Source organism: Artemia sp. Qi Xiang Cuo, chromosome 8 (genome assembly GCF_049724085.1).
Source record: "Artemia sp. Qi Xiang Cuo chromosome 8, ASM4972408v1, whole genome shotgun sequence".
Taxonomy (NCBI): domain Eukaryota; kingdom Metazoa; phylum Arthropoda; class Branchiopoda; order Anostraca; family Artemiidae; genus Artemia; species Artemia sp. Qi Xiang Cuo.
Genome location: NC_142801.1, coordinates 59,052,314 through 59,071,531, shown reverse-complemented (window position 1 = coordinate 59,071,531; position 19,218 = coordinate 59,052,314). Strand labels below are relative to the sequence as shown.

The 19,218-nt window shown below is 35.3% G+C and overlaps 1 protein-coding gene, 1 non-coding gene and 5 pseudogenes across 2 annotated transcripts in view; all 7 read left to right on the top strand.

Annotated features, from left to right (window-relative positions):
• Positions 1 to 19,218, top strand: part of tws (protein phosphatase 2 regulatory subunit tws) — a 65,361-nt gene that overhangs the window by 31,529 nt on the left and 14,614 nt on the right. Inside the window, exons 5-7 of the mRNA XM_089093635.1 lie at positions 1,633 to 1,748; positions 16,727 to 17,069; positions 18,723 to 18,892. Of these exons, the coding sequence (XP_088949761.1) occupies positions 1,633 to 1,748; positions 16,727 to 17,069; positions 18,723 to 18,892 (629 nt within the window). The remainder of the gene's footprint in view (positions 1 to 1,632; positions 1,749 to 16,726; positions 17,070 to 18,722; positions 18,893 to 19,218) is intronic.
• On the top strand, positions 2,812 to 3,101 carry LOC148949626 (Nuclear RNase P; annotated as a pseudogene).
• On the top strand, positions 4,550 to 4,838 carry LOC148949625 (Nuclear RNase P; annotated as a pseudogene).
• Positions 6,435 to 6,725, top strand: LOC148949624 (Nuclear RNase P; annotated as a pseudogene).
• Positions 11,295 to 11,586, top strand: LOC148949623 (Nuclear RNase P; annotated as a pseudogene).
• On the top strand, positions 13,884 to 14,173 carry LOC148949622 (Nuclear RNase P; annotated as a pseudogene).
• On the top strand, positions 18,291 to 18,598 carry LOC148949621 (Nuclear RNase P). The gene has a single exon (XR_016142162.1).

The following is a 19,218-nucleotide window of genomic DNA, read 5'->3' as shown; positions in this document are numbered from 1 at the left end:
TAGGGTAAAGATGCTATTATAGAGGTTACTTCAGTGAGAACAGCAGAGTAACTGAGAAAAAAAAACAAAAAAACTGGAAATTACTTTAATTATTCTGTTGCGAAATAATCCTTTTCTTGGCTATTATTGAAGCAAATCGTTTTGGTCTAGCAGGTAAAATAGTCCCCTGGTAATTATTTAAGAATTTAACTCCCTTATTAACTGTTGATTCACTTTTTAGAAAATTATCATAAATTGGGTCAATATTTAAACTACCTGTGTCCCTATTTATCGAAAGGTTAGCAAATATATGTTTTTTTTTATTTCTATGGCTTCTCTCGCCCATTGTGTGTACCCCTTATCATTTGAAATAGCTAAGACCTCATCAAATTTTACAAAGTGATCTGGTTGAAACCGAATATGTTCTGCTAAGGCTGAAACAAAAGTTTCCAGAGGCTTGCTTAATTGTAGGGTTTTTTTCTATTGAATTTCGATGTTAAATAAATCTTTCAACAAATTGTTGGTGAGTCTTGCCAATATAGAACTTCCCACAAGAACAAGGAATTTTACACACTCCACCTACTAAATTTCCCCGGCTTAAATCCTTACCAGAACTAAAGAAACTACCCATTGGCCTCAAAGATTGAAAACATGTGTCAATATTAAATTTACGCAAAATCTGTGAAAGTTTCTCACTCAGTCTCGTTTGTTGTTTTTTTTTTTCACTGAGATTTTTCCTTTTGTTGGTTTTTTGTCATGGCTGGCCAGTTCGGCTTAAGATCTTTTATTTGTCGTTTTATTTTTCACTGGCTTAATTAAGAAAATCTCGCTAATTAAAAGTTAGGTAGCCTATATTTTTCAATCTATTTGATATAAAGTGAAGACATGACATTTTAGAATTTAGATTTATATTTAGTAATGAGGACAAAATATCAGTTCAACAATTTTGACCCCAATATCTTTATCCACCTACTTTGTCCAACATCTACAAAGCGTCTACTGTGCAACACCGTCATTGAAGTTAGACTCCAAAGCTTTTATTTACTAATAAAAAGTTGAAAGAATTTACTAAAAAATTCAAAATTTTGCTTTATTAAAAGAACATATGAAAAAAAACTAAATCGTAGATTTATCTATTCAAATAAACATTGTCACGTAACTAAAAGAATATGTCGATTGTCAGAAAATCATAGTTGGAAGTCAAATAGAATTTGACCTTGTTTTGAAATCCAGGTTTTTTTTCATTAAAATGGAGCTTGTTGTATTTTTTTTTCAGCTATTCTGGGTTGTACTTTCAATGACGCTTGCAGTTTCAAATCGCTATTTCTGTGGTTTATCACTAGTAGTTTTGAGTGCTATGGGTTTCTTTTCTTGTCCGCTTGCACTTCCCTTACCTGTTTCTTCTCCTTATCTATTTTCGTTTTCTTATCCTTTCCTCTCTTATTTGGTTTACATCCAGTTTTTTTTTTTACTGAAGGAAGTACAAATTAAGAATATCTCAGAAGTACCATGGTTAGAAAATAATGGCAAAACGTGAAAATAGTGATTTGGTTATAAAAGTTATGATATAATGGGTTAAAGCTATACAAAAGTAATTGTTTTTTGTTCCTTGTCTTTTTGCTGTTCTGTTTATTTGAGTCATTTTTCTTTTAGATAAAACAATAAAGTTATGGAAAGTCTCAGAAAGAGATAGAAGAGCCGAGGGTTACAATCTCCAAGACGAAAATGGAATACCAAAGGATCCGTCACTTGGAGTAGCCTCTTTGCGCGTTAGTATTAGATACTTTATTTAGGTTTCTAATTCTGCTTTGCAGGCTGGCTTTCTAAATATATTTCTATGGACCTAGAGATACAAGGTATGGAGAAATAAGGTAAGAAACCAGCTAGCCCAAAATGCAAGAAAAAACAACATCCTTTCCGATTTTTGGGTTGTTTAAAAGATTTACTTCCCAATTCATTCGCCAACCTGTCCTCTAGAGGATGTGTTAATTCGTGCGTGGACATCCTTACCACATGATAAAAACGCTTAGGATTTCTTTGGCCTTCCCTTGAACGAATCACAATGTTGCAAGGTTTCCCTTGCTACAAATTAAAAAAAAAATATTTAGTGTTTTCAAAACTTTTTGTAATAAGAGATAAGAAGAATTATAGTATTAGAAACGGAGCTTTCGTAAAATTGGAACTTTTGTTGGCTCTATTTGGACCAAAAAGTTTATTTTTTGACAAAAATGGTATAAATTCAGTAGTTTTTCTTGCTGAAAATTTCCGAAAATCCCTTTCATAGCTTAAGGACAGTGGAACTTTTAATTTCTGTTTGAATGAGCTTTCTCCCGATATTCGACTATCACTACTTGTATATGATCACTCTTGGGGGAAAAAAAAAACTGTGAATAAATTTTGTGTCTTGTGTAATGATTGTATCTGGGCTTCATTGTTATTCGTTGTTTTTTTGCCATGGCCCAAAGTGGCTTTTGCTGAAATAAATATCTATCTATCTATGGAATTAGTCAAAATCACTCTGCTTCGTATACCATGTAGCATTTTGCTCTAAAACTAGTTGCTTTTTTCGGCGGTGGTGGTTAGGGGGTCTCGTGCTACTTTAACTATGTACGTCCAGTCACAGTTCCACCTCTGAAAGGAGATACTATTTCCTGGCCTGTGCAGGATGTCTTACATGTAATTGTTAGACACTAATACACCTGTTGTACCAGGTCTTCTTAAAAGTTGTCACCATATCTTCTCCATTTCTGCCATTACGAGCGAAAATTTTGAATTTATTCGTCTATGTTTAAGCAAATGTATGTTCGATGATGAAAAGGGATACTGTCTTCGGTCTGTACAATCTCGCATGAGTGGGCCACATACGGGTATTCTTTATTACTCATTTATGCCCACGGGAAGGTCTGAGTCAATAGTCTTCAGACGCTCTATCAGGGCGACCACTGAAAAAGAGGTGCAGAAGAATAGAAAGGCATGATTGCTGTTGCTTGCCCACGATCATGGGATCCATGGGAGGCTACGCGACAGCAATTGTTTGTAAAGCTTCTGTGACTAGCAAAGTAAGTTGAATATGCGAGGCTCCTTTAAAAGGCGTAACTCGATTCAGACTAGTCTGTGCAGATCAAGAAATTTCCCACCTGAGAACTGCTAAGCAAAAACACTTCTGATGAAATTAAATCTATATCTTTTTCACCTTGATTTAACGATACTTGGCTTCAATTAGACGTTTTGCCCGGGTTTTGTTTTTGTTATTATTACTTCTTGAATATATGAAAATAACTGATTTGGGGTAGTTTTGATCAATCGAAATCGGTCAAAAACACTGAGGCGTTATCTTCTGATACCATTTTGTGTTTGGTCCAATTCTGGTTCCTTTTTTTGTTTTTTGTTGTTGTTTTTTATCTGGGCCCCGGTGATAGGGGGTATGTCCTCGCTAGTTTCCTTTGCTGAAAATGTTCTGCATGCTCAGTCACAGCGGCATCTATGAACGAGGATAATATTTCCTACCTTCTTCAATATTTTGCTTTTGGGGTTGTTGTGAGTGTCTTATCTCTTAACTCTACTCAAAGAACTGCTCTAGTCAATAGTCAAACTTTCCTTTAATGTGAGCTGTCAAAAACTTGCGATTTTTTTTTTTTTTTTTTGAAAAACCTGAGAAAGCTGTCTCCTTTTAATTCCAACAAGTCTTGAATCCCATGAGACAAATTTTTCTTCTGTATGTAGAGTGAAGAAGGTGTCTTTTCGAATTTATCCAGGGCAAAAGGAAATTTTTATTGGTGACAAATGACGTGTTGCCTGGTCCCTGTGTTCTTATATGAGCGGAATAAATTAGTGTTTATTACTTCTTATGCCCGCGAGAGTGTCTTAGTCAAGAGTCCTGAAATGCACTAAGACGATGACCTTTTAATAAAAAATTAATTTACCTTTTAATTAATAAAAAGTTAAATTATTCTACGTAGTTACTTTTGCATATACCAAGATCATGGACTGAGTTCATGTAAGGTGGCATGAAAGAAATCGTTGGAAAATAAGCGTTTACTGGCAAAGTTAGCCAGACTTGCGAGGCACCATTCAAATGCTGTAACTTTATTCAGATTCGTCTGTGCAGATCAAGAACTTGCAGAAACCATAATTGATACACTCCTAGAATAATAAATTGCCTTACTGCTTAATTTTATTTGTATATTTAATTGACTCTTGAATTATTTTGGTTGATATTTGATCATTGTATGTTATTTGGAATATATTCTATCACTGTTTTTCAGTTGTAACAATTCACAAAATATAAAGGGGGATAAAATGTTGTTTTTCAGAATTAAGACCAATACCCTTTGGATATCTTATTGCTTTTTACTGTAAATCTTCTTGCTTTTTTTGGGTGGGGATGGGGTCTTCTTTGCTAATTTGATTAGGTACTGCCGTCAGAATTTTTTCAAGAGGCTTGAAACATTCCTCCTTAAAAATGGTCGTCAAGACACCTGCTTTTTTACAGTTACGCACAAAATTTTGAATTTGATTTGTTTTAGTTTACGCAAATGCATGTTCGATGATGAAAAGGGACATTGTTGTGGTCTGTACAATCTCGCATGAGTGGGTCACATACGAGTATTTGTATTACTCATTTATGCCCGCGGGAAGGTCTGAGTCAAGAGTCTTAAAACGCTCTATCAGGGCGGCCACTGAAAAAGAGGTGCAGAAGAATAGAAAGGTATGATTGCTGTTGCTTGCCCAAGATCATGGGATCCATGGGAGGCTATGCGACGGTAATTGTTTGTAAATCTTCTGTGGCTAGCAAAGTAAGTTGAATTTGCGAGGCTCCTTTAAAAGGCGTTACTCGATTCAGACTAGGCTGTGCAGACCTGCCCACCTGAGGACTGCTAAGCAAAGACAAATCTGATGGAATTTTGCGTATGGTTCTTTCATCTTGATTTAGCGATATTTGGTTTCAATTAAATGTTTTTGTCTTATTTTTTGTTTTTGTTTATTACTTCTTAAACATATAAAAATAACCGTTTTAGATTGTTTTGATGAATTGAAATCGATCAAAATTACTCATCTTTGAATGTATAGTTTTTTTATCTATCATTTTGGTCGTGGCATCTATGAATGAGGATAGTATTCCCTATCTTCTAAAATATCTTTTGCATTTGGGGTCCATGTGAGTGTCTCATCTGTTAACTCGACTCAAATAATTGTTCAAGTCAAAAACTTTCTTCTAGGGCGATCTGTCAAAAACTTGCGAGTTTGTTTGATAAATCTGTGAAAGCTATCACTTCTCTAAATTCCAAGAAGTCTTCAAACTCTGAAGAAAAATTTCTTTTCCATATGTAGAGTGAAGAAGGTGTCTTTTTGAATTTATCCAGGGTAAAATGAATTTTTAGTGGTGACAAGAGGCAGTGTTTCCTAGTCTCTACGATCTCATAAAATAGTTTCTGTCTGCGAGAGTGTCTTTCTTTCTGTCCACGAGTGTCCTAGTCAATAGGCCTGAAATACACTATGAGGATGACCTTTTAATAAGAGTAACAACTCTCGTCGCAAAGTTTATTTATTCTGAGCAGTTGCTGTTGTATATACCCAAAATCCCAGACTAGCTCATGGGAGGTGATGTGAAAGCAATTGTTGGAAAATAAACTGTCATCGGCAAAGTTAGCTGGATTTGCGAGACGCCATTCAAATGGTGCATTTTTATTCAGATCAAAAATTCCGACTTTGTGGTTGACGCAATAAAGAATTGCCACAAAATTAATTCAAAGTCAGCCGAACGCCGCCCCTCTGCCGGTGGCGGCGCACGTGCGGCGCGCCGGTGGCGTTGTGACACTTCGGCGGCGGTCAACCGGGCCTCTCGTTGGCGGCGTTCGGTCGATGCGCCGGCGTGGCGCCGGGGTCATGTCGTATCCAGGATTGTTTTCGGGAGGGGGAAGGGGTAAAAAAAAACGCATCAAAAACTTGTTTATTTTCTATTTTGCTACGTTTTACGAGTCGGACAAACGTTTCGGGGGGGGGGGGGTCAAATCACCTTCCCCCCTGGATACGGCCTTGCTACACAGATAAGTGGGTGATTAACACCTAGTCAAGCATAAACATATCCCTTAAACTTAAGCCTATCCCTGCAAGATGACTTAATACTAAACAAGATTACTAAAAAGTACTAGTAAATGCAAAATGCAGACTAAAAAACTTGCAGAAACCATGACTGGAAACACCCCTAGTATAAAAGTTGCCTGACTACTTATTTGTCTTTATATATTTAATTGACTTTAATTATTTTGATTGATATTTGATCGTTTTACTTTATTGTTTTTCGATTCAGGGAGGGGGAAGGAGGTAAAATGTGTTCCGCCTTAAGAAATGTTGCCTTATGTCCTGATTTCGTATATGTGCAGCAAAAATAATGAATTTCATTAGACTATGTTTATGCAAATCTATGTTCGATGATGAAAGGGGTATTCTTTTTGGTCTGTACAATCTCGCATGAGTGGGCCACATACGAGTATTTTTTATTACTCATTTATGCCCGCGGGAAGGTCTGAGCCAATAGTCTTTAAACGCTCTATCAGGGCGGCCACTGAAAAAGAGGTGCAGAAGAATAGAAAGGCATGATTTGCTGTTGCTTGCCCACGAACATGTGCTCCATGGGAGGCTACGTGACAGCAATTGTTTGTAAAGCTTCTGTGACTAGAAAAGTAAGTTGAATTTGTGAGGCTCCTTTAAAAGCCGTAACTCGATTCAGACCAGTCTGTGCAGATCAAGAAGTTGCCGACCTGAGGGTTTCTAAGCAAAGACATAGCTGATGAAGTTTAATGTTTTATCTTTGTTAGAATGTAATCATTTTTCAGTTGTGGCAATTCATGAAAATAGAGGGGGCTATATAGTTTTCCGAAACAAAATCACCCCGCTTCGAGTATCCTATTATTTTCTGTTGTGAATCTCTTTGCCTTGTTGGGTGTCAGGGGGTGGTTTTTTACTAATTTAATTAAGTGCCCTCAATTGTAATTTTTATAAGAGGTTAAAAATAAATGTCCCTATATCTCCTGCCTTTTTGCATGTACGGCATCAAATAATGAATCTCTTCAGTTTATATTTATGTAAACGTATGCTCGATGATGAAAAGGGGTATTGTTTTTGGTCTGTACAATCTTGAATGAGTGGGCTACACATGGGTATTTTTCATTGCTCATTTTTGCTCGCGGGAAGGTCTGAGTCAGGAGTCTTTAAACGCTCTATAATAAAATTTCAAATTACAAAACATACAAATCATTACTTGTACTCTTAAAAATATCATATCGGTAAAATATCATACCTGGATGATTTGGAATTGCATTATCACAGTTACATAATCCATCAGGTTCTCTCTTGGAGTCGTTTTTAGACTTCCATTAAAATAGACATCAAATTTCTTTCCAAGTTTATGAAAAATAATAAGGTGAAGCAACGTTGCAAAGAAAATAAAGAAACAATCTTGCAAACACTGAAAAACTTTTGGCCACTAAAAAAGAAGTTCAGAACAATTGAAAGCCATGATTTGTTGTTGCTTGCCCACGGTCATAATATCCATGGCAGGCTACGTGACACAAATTGTTTGTAAATCTTCTGTCACAATTTGAAAATTAATCAAAACAAAACAAATTACACGTACTCTTAAAAATATCTGGATGAATTTTAATACAAACAGCCTAACGACAGGTCAATTTTGTATTAGTTGGTCTTTCTAAAAACGAGCCGCTCTTGGAACTCTGAACTTTTGGCCACTGAAGAAGAGGTGCCGAAGAATAGAAAGGCATGATTTGCTGTTGCTTGCCCACGATCATGGGATCCATGGGAGGCTACGCGACAATAATTGTTTGTGAATTTTCTGTGACTAGCAAAGTAAGTTGAATTTGCGAGGCTCCTTTAAAAGGCGTAACTCGATTCAGACTAGGCTGTGCAGATCAAGAAGTTGCCCACCTGAGGATTGCTAAGCAAAGACAAATCTGATGAGATTCAATCAATACTTTATCACCTTGATTTTACGATATTTCTTTTGTTTTTGTTTTTATTACTTCTTAATTATATGAAAATCCCTGATTTTGAGGTTGGTTTGATGAATTGATATCAATCAAAATTATTTATTTTTAAATTACAAACGAAAGTCTACGAAACTCTGAACTTTTGGCCACTGAAGAAGAGGTGCCGAATAATAGAAAGCCATGATTTGGCTACAATTTCTCAATTTCAGATATTTTACTTCACCATGTCTAATTCGATCTCAAAATAAAAATTATTTTTATTTCTGATTTAATTTCTTCTAATTGATCCTAAGTTTAATCAATTAATATAATTAGTTTGAAATTATAATTAACCAATCCATTCAATTCAATCCAATCCAGTCAATCCAAGGCAATGAGTTTTCATCTGAGGAGCCCTGATACTTGGTGATTACTTGGGGAATATTAAAATTTTGGAGACTTAACGTGCTATGGCTTGGTTTTAAGACCATCCCAGTAACAGCAATGTACTGTATACGAACACCATTCTAATGGTGAAATTTTGTTCAAATTGGTCCTTTGATCAAGACCTTATAGAAACCATAATTGGGAACGCCCCTAGAATAATAAATTGCCTAACAGGAATTGCCGAATTGCCTGAGAATTGCCGAATTACCGAATTGCCGAATTACCAGGAAAAATTGCAATATACGAGCCAGTAAAACACCTTAGGTAATATATGATGGCATCATGGCAGAAAAGATGCGAGAAGCAGTCTGTAGGCATTATAAATTACTACGTCTATGGTTTTCACGGTTTTGACAAGTTTTGGATTTAACCCGGTATTTTGAAAAAAAATTGACTTGATTTGTTTTTACACGGAATTTTCAATTTCCTAATTTAAATTTTTCTAATTTTCATCAAACCCAGTAACTTCAGATTCTGCTAGCTCAAAATTAAAATTTCCACTATGTCTTAATCGGATTGTATTTCGAGTACGTTCGAAACATTCTTCAATTTAAGAAATGGGTAATAATCCCCATTTTTCAAAAATACCACGACGTATTTTGAACTTCAAAAGACCCATGATCATTTACTTAGTTTTCATTAACTGTTTAGCTGTTCATTTACTGTTCATTCATTAGAATTTTATTAGAAATTTATACTAATCCACCTTTTTGTATCTAGATAAAACGCTGCTTATCCTTGAAACGGAAACAGGCTAATTAATTGAACACATAATTGAAAGAACAAAGCTTTGTTAAGAAGCAAAACTATACATACGAACTCCATTATTGAATAAACTAAAATAGTTTGTTGACAAGGATATAAAGCAACATACTAATCTACAAAGAATTATACATTAAGATTCGATGAATCTTAATGTATTTGTATATTTAATTGACTCTAGAGTTATTGGGTTGATAGTTGCTCATTAATGTTATTTGGAATAGATTCTATCATGATTCTGTTCAGTTTTTGTGGGGGGGGGGGGTAAAGCATTGCATATATTAAATGCGTAACCTAGCCTAGTTACCCTTTTCTCCCCCTAAACCCCAAAAAACAACAGTTTAAATATTGTAAATTCAATGAGAAACCGCGCTCTTCGATCAAGTTAGATAACAATTACCCGCTTTACGTGTCTCCGTCACTGCATTCATTCGACTGTCTAGCCGGAGTGCCCATATAATGGGAAAGTACCGAATTTTTCTTCAAATCTGGGACAAACTTCCTATTTTTTTCAAAATCTTTTAATCTTGATTTAGCAAAGTTGCAGCGCACAAGTACATCCCCTGTTTCTCAATTGTGCTATGGATTCTAAGTTTAACTTTTATAGACTAAGAAAGACTTTGTCAAAGTTCATTAAAAGTCTATGCCTTTGGTGGGGGAGGGAGAGGAAGCAGTTGCTTGAAGGTCAGTCACAGTGCCATCTATGGATGAGGATAGTATTCACTACCCTCTATGTGGGGTAATTGTGATTATCTTATCTCGCATGTTCTGCCCTCGCCATGTTAGTTTCTGCTAGTTTTGAGTTTGACTCGGTTATTTACTGCAATTTCTGTTCGTTTCGGGTTTCTTGTATTTTTTATGGTGATTTGTGGTAGTTTTAAACCTCGAAAATAGTTTGACTTTATTTTTGCTCATTTTTTGTTTAATTTAGCTCTAATTTTTTTTGAAAAATTTATTTTGTGAATAAAGTTTTTGAAATTAAGTTCTGTCCGTTTTTGAGTGACAACTCTTTTTTATTGGCAAAGAAAATAATATTTTAAATATTTTCTATTCTTATCTTTAAAGTTATCGAAAAAATGGAATGTTCGAAGATGACTAATTTTGATCAATTTCAATACATCAAAACAACCTCGAGACAAATTTTTTTTTTCAGAGGGCTTCGTTTTTTTGTCCTCTATCTTTTGTTTCGATAATTTGGCATAAACTTTGCCTTGATTATAATTAATCTTCTATTATAGTATACGAAAGTCACTATGTGAGCTTCACTATGTGAAACAAGTCACTATGAGAAGCCATCAATTTGTGTTATCATGTGATATCATTTTGTGTTTGGTCCAAGTGTTTTTCTTCTTTTTTTTTCTTGACTGTGTTGGTTTGGGGTGCTCAGTCACAATGGCGTCTATAAATGGGACAGAATTTTATACCCTGTACAATCTCTTGCATGTGGGGTATTTGGGGTACTCGTGACTCTCAGGTCTGCCTAAAGAATTGTTCAAGTAAATATTCTGACTACTAGGACGGCCCGTGAAAATCTATGAAGCTTACAAGAAACCTATACAAGTTTGTGAACATTGTCACTCATTTAAATACCAATAAGTCTGAAATCCCGCCTGGATTTGCGAAGCACCGTTCAAAGGGTGCAACTTTATTCAAACTAGTCCGCAGATCAAGAACTTGTAGAAACCTTAATTGGAAACACACCTAAAATAATAATTTTCCTGACTACTTAATTGTTTTGGTATATTTAATTGACTGTTGAATTATTTGGTTGATTTATGTTAATAGGAATAGACTCTATTATTGTTTTTATGTTGTTTCAATTATTGAAGATCTAAATGTGGGTAAAATGTTTTTTTTTTTTAGAATCAAGACCATCCCCCTTCGAATTTCTTATTGTTTTTTACTGCAAATCTTGTTGCTTTTTTCGGGTGGAGGGGGCGGGGGCTCTCTTGATAATGTACTTCAGTCACAATTTTATTTTTAAGAGACTTGAAGCATTCTTCCTAAAAAAGAATGGTCCTCATATCTCCTGCTTTTGTACAGTTAAGACATAAAATTTTGAATTTCATCTCTACGTTAACGCAAATATATGTTCGATGATGAAAAGGGGATTTGTTTTTGGTCTGTACAATCTCGCATGAGTGGGCCACGTACGAGTATTCTTTATTACTCATCCATGCCCGCGGGAAGGTCTGAGTCAAGAGTCATTAAACGCTCTATCCGGGCGACCACTGAAAAAGAGGTGCAGAAGAATAGAAAGGCATGACTTGCTGTTGCTTGCCCACGACCATGGGACTCCATGGGAGGTTACGTGACACTAATTGTTTGTAAATCTTCTGTGACTAGCAAACTAAGTTTTATTTGCGAGGCTCCTTTAAAAGGCGTAACTCGATTCAGACTAGTCTGTGCAAATCAAGAAGTTGCCCACCTGAGAACTGCTAAACAAATACAAATCTGATGAAATGCAATGTATGTCTTTATCATCTTGATTTTACAATATTCGTTTTGAATTAGACGCTGTGTAAATATGCCCATCTGAGGACTGCTAAGCAAAGACGAATCTGTTAAAATTTAATATATATCTTATCACCTTGATTCTATTATTTTTGTTTTGTTTTTGTGATTAGTTTTTTCTTAAATATATAAAAATCACTGATTTTATGGTTGTTTTGATGAATTGAAATCGATCAAAATTACTCATCTTTGAACATTTTTTTTTGCTCTCTATCTCTTTGTCGGACAGTTTGGCATAAGTTTTGCCTTGATTATTATTACTCTGCTTATTGTAGTATTTGAAAATCCCTATATTAGCTTCCGCATTATTTAGAGACCTTAAATGTGTCTTATCATTTGATACTATTTTGTGTTTGGTTTAAATCTTGTTTTTTTTTTGTCTCTTGGCCGTGGTGACTAGGGGTTTGTCCTTGCTATTTTTCATTGCTGAAAATGTTCGCATGCTCAGTCACAATGCCATCTATGAATACAATCTTTTGCATATGTGGTACTTGGGGTATTTATGGGTGTCTTATCTCTTAACTTTGTCTAAGGAAGTGTTCCAGCCATTTATCTAAAACGATTTATCTAAAATTTTTACTTTCCATGTTCAATCATTTCAATGCGCCATACTTGTAGAAGGCAGAATAAATTGTTTATTTCGCAACCTGACTGTCCTTAAGGGCCAAAAAATCAACAACGATGTCGTATTTAAATTCGTGGCGCTGGCAACTTGCAACACTTTTGTAAACTTAGTGGGATTTGCGTATTCCGGTGCGAAAAATTAAACGCGATTGTGAATTTTGAACTAGGCTATTAGAGTCAAGTGATAAGTAATTAGGTTTAAACTTTAATATTTTGGCTTCAGTGTGAAAATGTCGGGTACTTCGGCATTATATGGGCCTTTACAAAGAAACCAGTCACGAAAAACCCGTTTTTGACGGGTTAATTCAAGAGACCGCTATAGAGTAATTCAATGCATAGCGTTGTTTTCATTGCGTTACGATAATTAAATTGTTGTTTTTTGGAGTTCAGGGGGGAAAGGTACCTAAGTTAGGTTAGGTTACGTATTTAGTCTAACTTCTAGGGCGGCCCCTTAAAACCTATGAATATTTAAATACAAGTCAGAAAATTATTGCTCATTTAAATGGTAATCAGTCTTAAATCCCATATGATATTTTATTTCTATATATAGGGGGTCAAGAAGGTGTCTTGAAATTATTTTCGGTTAAAAAGTAATTTTTAGCGGTTAGAAGGTACTTTGTAGCCTGAAAGTTTTGGTCAACTTGTCGGTGGCATTGGTTTTGGGGGGTGGGTAGAGAGGAAGGTCTAGATATATACTGAATTCTTAGACTTAACCAGTCTAAAATTGATTATTAGCGCTATAATAGAAGGACCAGGACATAGATCTTCTTGTAAATTCCATTCCTGACAGGTTAATTCATCCAAATTTTGGCTGAATATAAACTTCGAAAATCACTCGACCCTCTAAAAAGATCTGAATTGGAAATAACTGGAAAAATAGTTCCATAATAACGCTAGATGCAGTTTCTACCTATGTAGTAACAGCAAAAGATTTTGCCAAAAGCTTGCTCAGGAGAAAGCTGGAAAAGACTGGAGAAGAAAGCTTTTTGGTCTTTCTGGGGAAGCCAGCTCTCAGGAAAGAAGACTCTGGAGTACTAGTTCTTAAAAAAATTTACAGCAACAGCTGAAGAGCAGATTGTAAATTATGTCTAAAATTATTATTATATTCGGTTAATAAACCTTGGAGTCGTTCTATCAGTAACATAAGAACCCAGCTTTGTTTAGTTGTTTTTTTACAATGTAGAGAGAATTGAAGGGTCTATTTTATGTACTTTCTGCAAACCATACAACTTTGCTTCACCTCTTCACAATTTGAAAGTAATCAAAATCACTCCCCTTCGGACATCCTATTGGTTTCTTCTATAATTTTTTTGGGTGGCAGAGGAGGGGCCCTTTACTTTCATAATTTACTTTATTATGATAGCCTTTGCTATCATCATTTACCTATCATCATTTACTTTCAACCCCAGTCATCTCCGTCACAATTTTTAAGAGGCCTAAATCACTCCATTTAAAAAGAAAAATCTATTCCTATCTCTCCTATCTTTGTACAGTTTTGACAAAAACAATGAATTTAATTAGTCTACGTTTATGCAAATGTATGTCTGATGATGAAAAGGGATACTATCTTCGGTCTGTACACTCTCGCATGGGTGGGCCACATACGAGTATTCTTTATTACTCATTTATGCCCGCGGGAAGGTCTGAGTCAAGAGTCATTATACGCTCTATCAGGGCGACCAATGAAAAAGAGGTGCAGAAGAATAGAAAGGTATGATTGCTGCTGCTTGCCCACGATCATGGGATCCATGGGAGGCTACGCGACAGCAATTGTTTGTAAAGCTTCTGTGACTAGCAAAGTAAGTTGAATTTGCGAGGCTCCTTTAAAAGGCGTAACTCGATTCAGACTAGGCTGTGCAGATCAAGAAGTTGCCGACCTGAGGACTGCTAAGCAAAGAAAAATCTGATGAAATTCAGTGTATGTCTTCATCGTCTTGATTTCACTAGATTCGTTTTGAATTTTATTAGGCGCTTTTTCCTAAATTTTGCTTTAGTTATTGTTACTTTTATAGTATAAGATATAGTATAAGGCTACTCTTTTATTTTTGTCTTTAATGAGCAAGGGAAGGGATTATCCCCGTTTAAGGGGAAAAAATAAAGTATTTTAAAGGAAAGTAGATGCTGGCATTTAAACTCAAAATGAGCAGTAGAAATATATTCCGCACTTGAGGTTAGTCGCTTCCGCAAACCAAACACCCCCCCCCCTCTCTTCTCTTTACGCTAATGTTTAACCACTGCTTTACTGGTAGCATCTTAGAGTACATAAAGTAAAGCAAGTTTGTAATTGTAGGTGTTTTATTCGCTGATTGCCTTTCAAAATGCTTAAACTAGAAGTTTTACTGTTTAAAATGCCAGTAAATAAACCTTTCCATTACCCATGAATTGTAAAAGAAAAACCCTTTTCTCTTCTATTATAGTATTTGTTCTCAAATGAATACTTTCTAAGACCACACGATGCATGACAAAGCTGAAGAGAAAAAAAAAAGTGTGGATAAGAAGAACGAGGATAATTCCAGCTGGTGCAAAAAGGATAAACATTCAGATCCGGTCGAGACTTCCGTTAGACCGTCTTCAGTGCACAAATTAAATACAGAGTTAAAAATATAAGGATAAACATTTGCAAAATTTCCTGTTTCGCACAAAGATGCCTGAAACCTATCCAACTGTGTGTAAATAAAGAATAGGTTTTTTTGCAATTTTTTTTAGCTATTTTTTTTTACATGGAATGTGTTACTCATGTTGTTTTTTGGAACATTTACTTAATTGTTATTATGAACTGACTTTCTGTTATTTTTGACTGTTAATACAGTTATTACTGACTGTATTAACACTATTATCATAATTATATTACTAATATAATTACTGTTATTATAAATTATATTACTAATTCTTGTCCCTACTAATCCTACCTTTCCGTATCTTGGGAAGGTGGTTTCGCTTGGGGACTACAGAAATTATGGAAAGATTTCTCATTTGATTGCTTATTATTTGCAATTGATAACCATTTCTAGATACATTAAAAAAAATCCCCAACCTGGAACTCTGGTTAGTGATTTCCCACATGGGTTACAAGAAAGGATTTTTGGAGAACTATTTTAGAAAGGATATTATACAGTCAGATACTAAATTGCGTTCCCAAAATAATATTTTAATAGTAATCGTGCAGCCTGTTTTAAAGGATATGTTGACCGGGGAAAGTAATGGGAACCCTACTGTTCTAGGTTGCCACCTGAAAACAATATCGAGACTTTCTTGTTTTTGGTCTGATTTTAATACTGCCAACCTTCGATCTTTCATAGAACATTTAAGAAAAAAAAATTTAGCAACTAGATTAGTGTGTGAAAAAATGTAACTAAGGGAGAGTATAGTATAGTAGTATAGTATATTTGACACAAAATAAAACTGCAGGGCCAGGGCCACAAAAAAAAGTTAAAAAAACGATACAGTTTTTTCCAAAATTTCACTCCTTTAATTGGTGTTTACCCCCTTCTTGAATCACGCATTGTTCTCCTTTACCTACCATTCGTTTTCGCGATTCGTTTTATTATTCTGCAGAAAACGCCCACCGTATCTGCGGCAGTATATTGGCGACTTTTTCTTGGCAGTATATTGTTGCTTAACGTCTTGGCAGTATATTGTTGCTTAACCAATTTTTACCTGTGTACCTTTATAGTGTTTTTGATATTCTCTGCATCTTGGACGGCCCCTTATGGCCCATCTAATCGGAAGGAGATAAGAGTTCTACGTACCTTCTTAATAGTACCTTCTACATACCTTGAACCTTGGGCCAAGGTTCAAGGGCCAATTCCTGTGTAACAACCAAATATGGAGCTACAGATCCTCTTGCTGCCGTTTTAGAAAGACATAATACAATTAGAAGATATCTTGATCCAAGCCACAATTTTTACGTTTTATTTCTAAAATTTTAATCGTTCTGTTTTGTTTTAGTTAATTTTCTTGGCAATTTTTTTTATTTTGAGCGGCGTGGATTGAGGGGATGCCTTAGCTAGATGTTTCTATTGAAAATATTATGTCTACTCAGTTTCCTTCCGTATAGTATCCCTTACACGTAGGGCATTATTGAGTGTCATGTCACTTATCTCTGTCAAATAAGTGTTTGAGTCAAGAGTCTTCAAACGCTCTTGATTAGGACAACCTTTGAAAAAGAGGTGAAAATTTCTGCATTTGTGCTTAATGATAATATTTACAATCATCTCCCTTTGAACATGTCATTATTTTTACACTGTATATTGTTGTATTTTCTTCTTCTTTTTTTGTGGGGGGGGGGGGGGTGGGTGGGTCCTTTATGATTATTTTTTTTAATGGGAAAATAACATGTAGGTCTAATCACATGTCATGTGTGAGTTAGATAATTTGTCTATACATGGAATTAATCTAATTTCCCTTTGTTTAAGGTTCCTGTGTTGAAGCCTATGGAGTTAATGGTGGAAGCATCTCCGCGACGTGTTTATCCTAATGCTCATACGTATCATATAAACAGTATATCAGTGAATTCTGATCAAGAGACATATTTATCTGCGGACGATTTAAGAGTTAATTTATGGCATTTAGATATTACTGATCAAAGTTTTAATATAGTTGACATTAAACCAGCCAATATGGAAGAATTAACTGAAGTCATAACTGCTGCCGAATTTCATCCAACTGATTGTTCTCATTTTGTATATAGTTCTTCTAAAGGGGTTATTCGACTCTGTGACATGAGACAGTCGGCTCTCTGTGATAAACATGCAAAATGTAAGTATGGTCTTTTTATGTTTACTTGTTTTTTCCTATTAACATTTCAAACTAATCAGTTTTCCCCAATTAGTTTGAAAGTTAAAGGGGTAATTCTCTGCCCCAAGTAGAACGTAACACAAAAAATAGCTGGCGGGCAAGGTTTCATTAAGAATAAGGCCCAAAAGGACCTAAAACTTCTTTTTATGATTAACTCATAATCCTCAAATGATTAGGTCAAGAAGACCCCAATGCACAATAAAAAAACGAAAAAAAGTGTAAATGATGCTCTGATCTGACGTTTTGAAGGTTTTTATTTGTTTTTGTTTTTTTATGGGTGAAGAGGGAATGGAGTCTACTCTCAGTCGTGTTAATTTCTGTTTGTTTGTTTTAAGTTTGTTTGTTTCTGTTTGTTAGTTTGATGCTATTGTATATTTTAATTTCTGTTCATTTTGAGATTCATCTGTCCATTCGTTGCAGTATCGGTTGTCTTTATGTTAGATTTGATTGTTTATCAAACAATTTTTTTTTTGTTCTTTACCGACTGAGCCTGACCTTTTTTCACTAATTTTACGTCACATACTACTATCAGCCATTTGCTCTAATAAAAATAAATATATTAGCCAGTAAAATAGTGATGCTTCACACCATTGTTTTTCCGACTCAAATTTTTTATCCTACTGGCTGAAAACTTGGGGGAGGGGCGCCCTCCTCCCCCTATTCCTGCCGCCCCCGTCGACAACTGTTGGGCGTGGTACCAGTTTACCCCTTGCAATTAAGAAAATAAAATTCGCATCTGTGATCTTTCTTCCGAAAAAAAGTAAAATTCCACATTTTTGAAGATAGGAGCTTGAAAACTCCATAGTAGGGTTGACTTATATACAAACCTAGTGATATGATGTTCATTAAGATTACTTGACTATTGGGGGGGTGTTTTTCCAATTTTTCGAAAATCGGGAATATTTTCTAAGACTATTAGCGTTTGATCTGTAACATTAAACTTAATGAACTTTTTATATTTAAAGTCATAGACACACAACACCATACACACACATACACACACAACATACACATACATACACACACAACACCATGTATGTCAACACAATAAAAGCTGTAGGGAATATTTAAATTTAGTATTCTTATCGTTCAAATTACTCGTGTCTCTTAACTCCTGCCTAAGACAACTTCTTGAAATTAATTGACGTTTGGTTCAATGATGAAAATAGACACAGAATCTTGATCTGCACAATCTCGCATGAGCGGGCCACACACGAGTGTTTTTCACTCTTTCACGCCCGCGGGAAGGTCTGAGTCAAGAGTCTTAAAACGCCCTATCAGGGTGACCCCTGGATAAGAGGTGCAGAGTCAAAGCAAGGCATGTTGTGTCACGCAGTTGCTGGTGCTTTTACCCAAGATCATGGACTTAGTCTATAGGAGGAAATGCAGCAGCAACTTTTGAAAGTCTACTGTGACTTGCTAAGTTAGTTTAATTTGCGAGGCACCTTCAGTGTGAAGGTGTAACTCGATTCAGACTAGTCTGTGCAGATCAAGAGCTTGTCTCGCTGAGAACTGCTAAGAGCTTCACAATCTTAGAACTATGAACGGCAAAAGAAATATGTAAAAATACAATTTTTACTGAATCTTTCTTTTAAATTGTTTAATGTTTTATAGTATTTGAGGAACCAGAAGACCCAACAAGTCGGAGCTTCTTCTCCGAAATCATTTCTAGCATCTCAGACGTAAAATTTTCGAAATCTGGCCGTTATATGATCTCAAGAGATTACCTCTCTGTGAAAGTTTGGGACTTGCATATGGAATCAAAGCCTGTTGAAACATACTTTGTAAGTTCTTTTCTTTTATTTGTCTTATACATATCACCACAATAGTGATTATCTTGACAATTAGAGATAAACTGAAAATATTTTGAGTCTTCAGATGCCATTAAACTTCGGTGCAATTTGGGAAAGAGCTAGAATGGTAAGTTTTTCGGATTCAGAATCAGCACATATTTTTGGGTCGGGTAGTAAAAGAAGCATTTGTATAGCAATTTGTTTGAGGTTGACTCCTTTTTTTCAACAATTTTTCTAGACTATTTACCAATATACTATTTACCTATATGCTATTTACCAAGTCAAATCGCCACCCGTCAGCTTTTTTTTCTATTTTA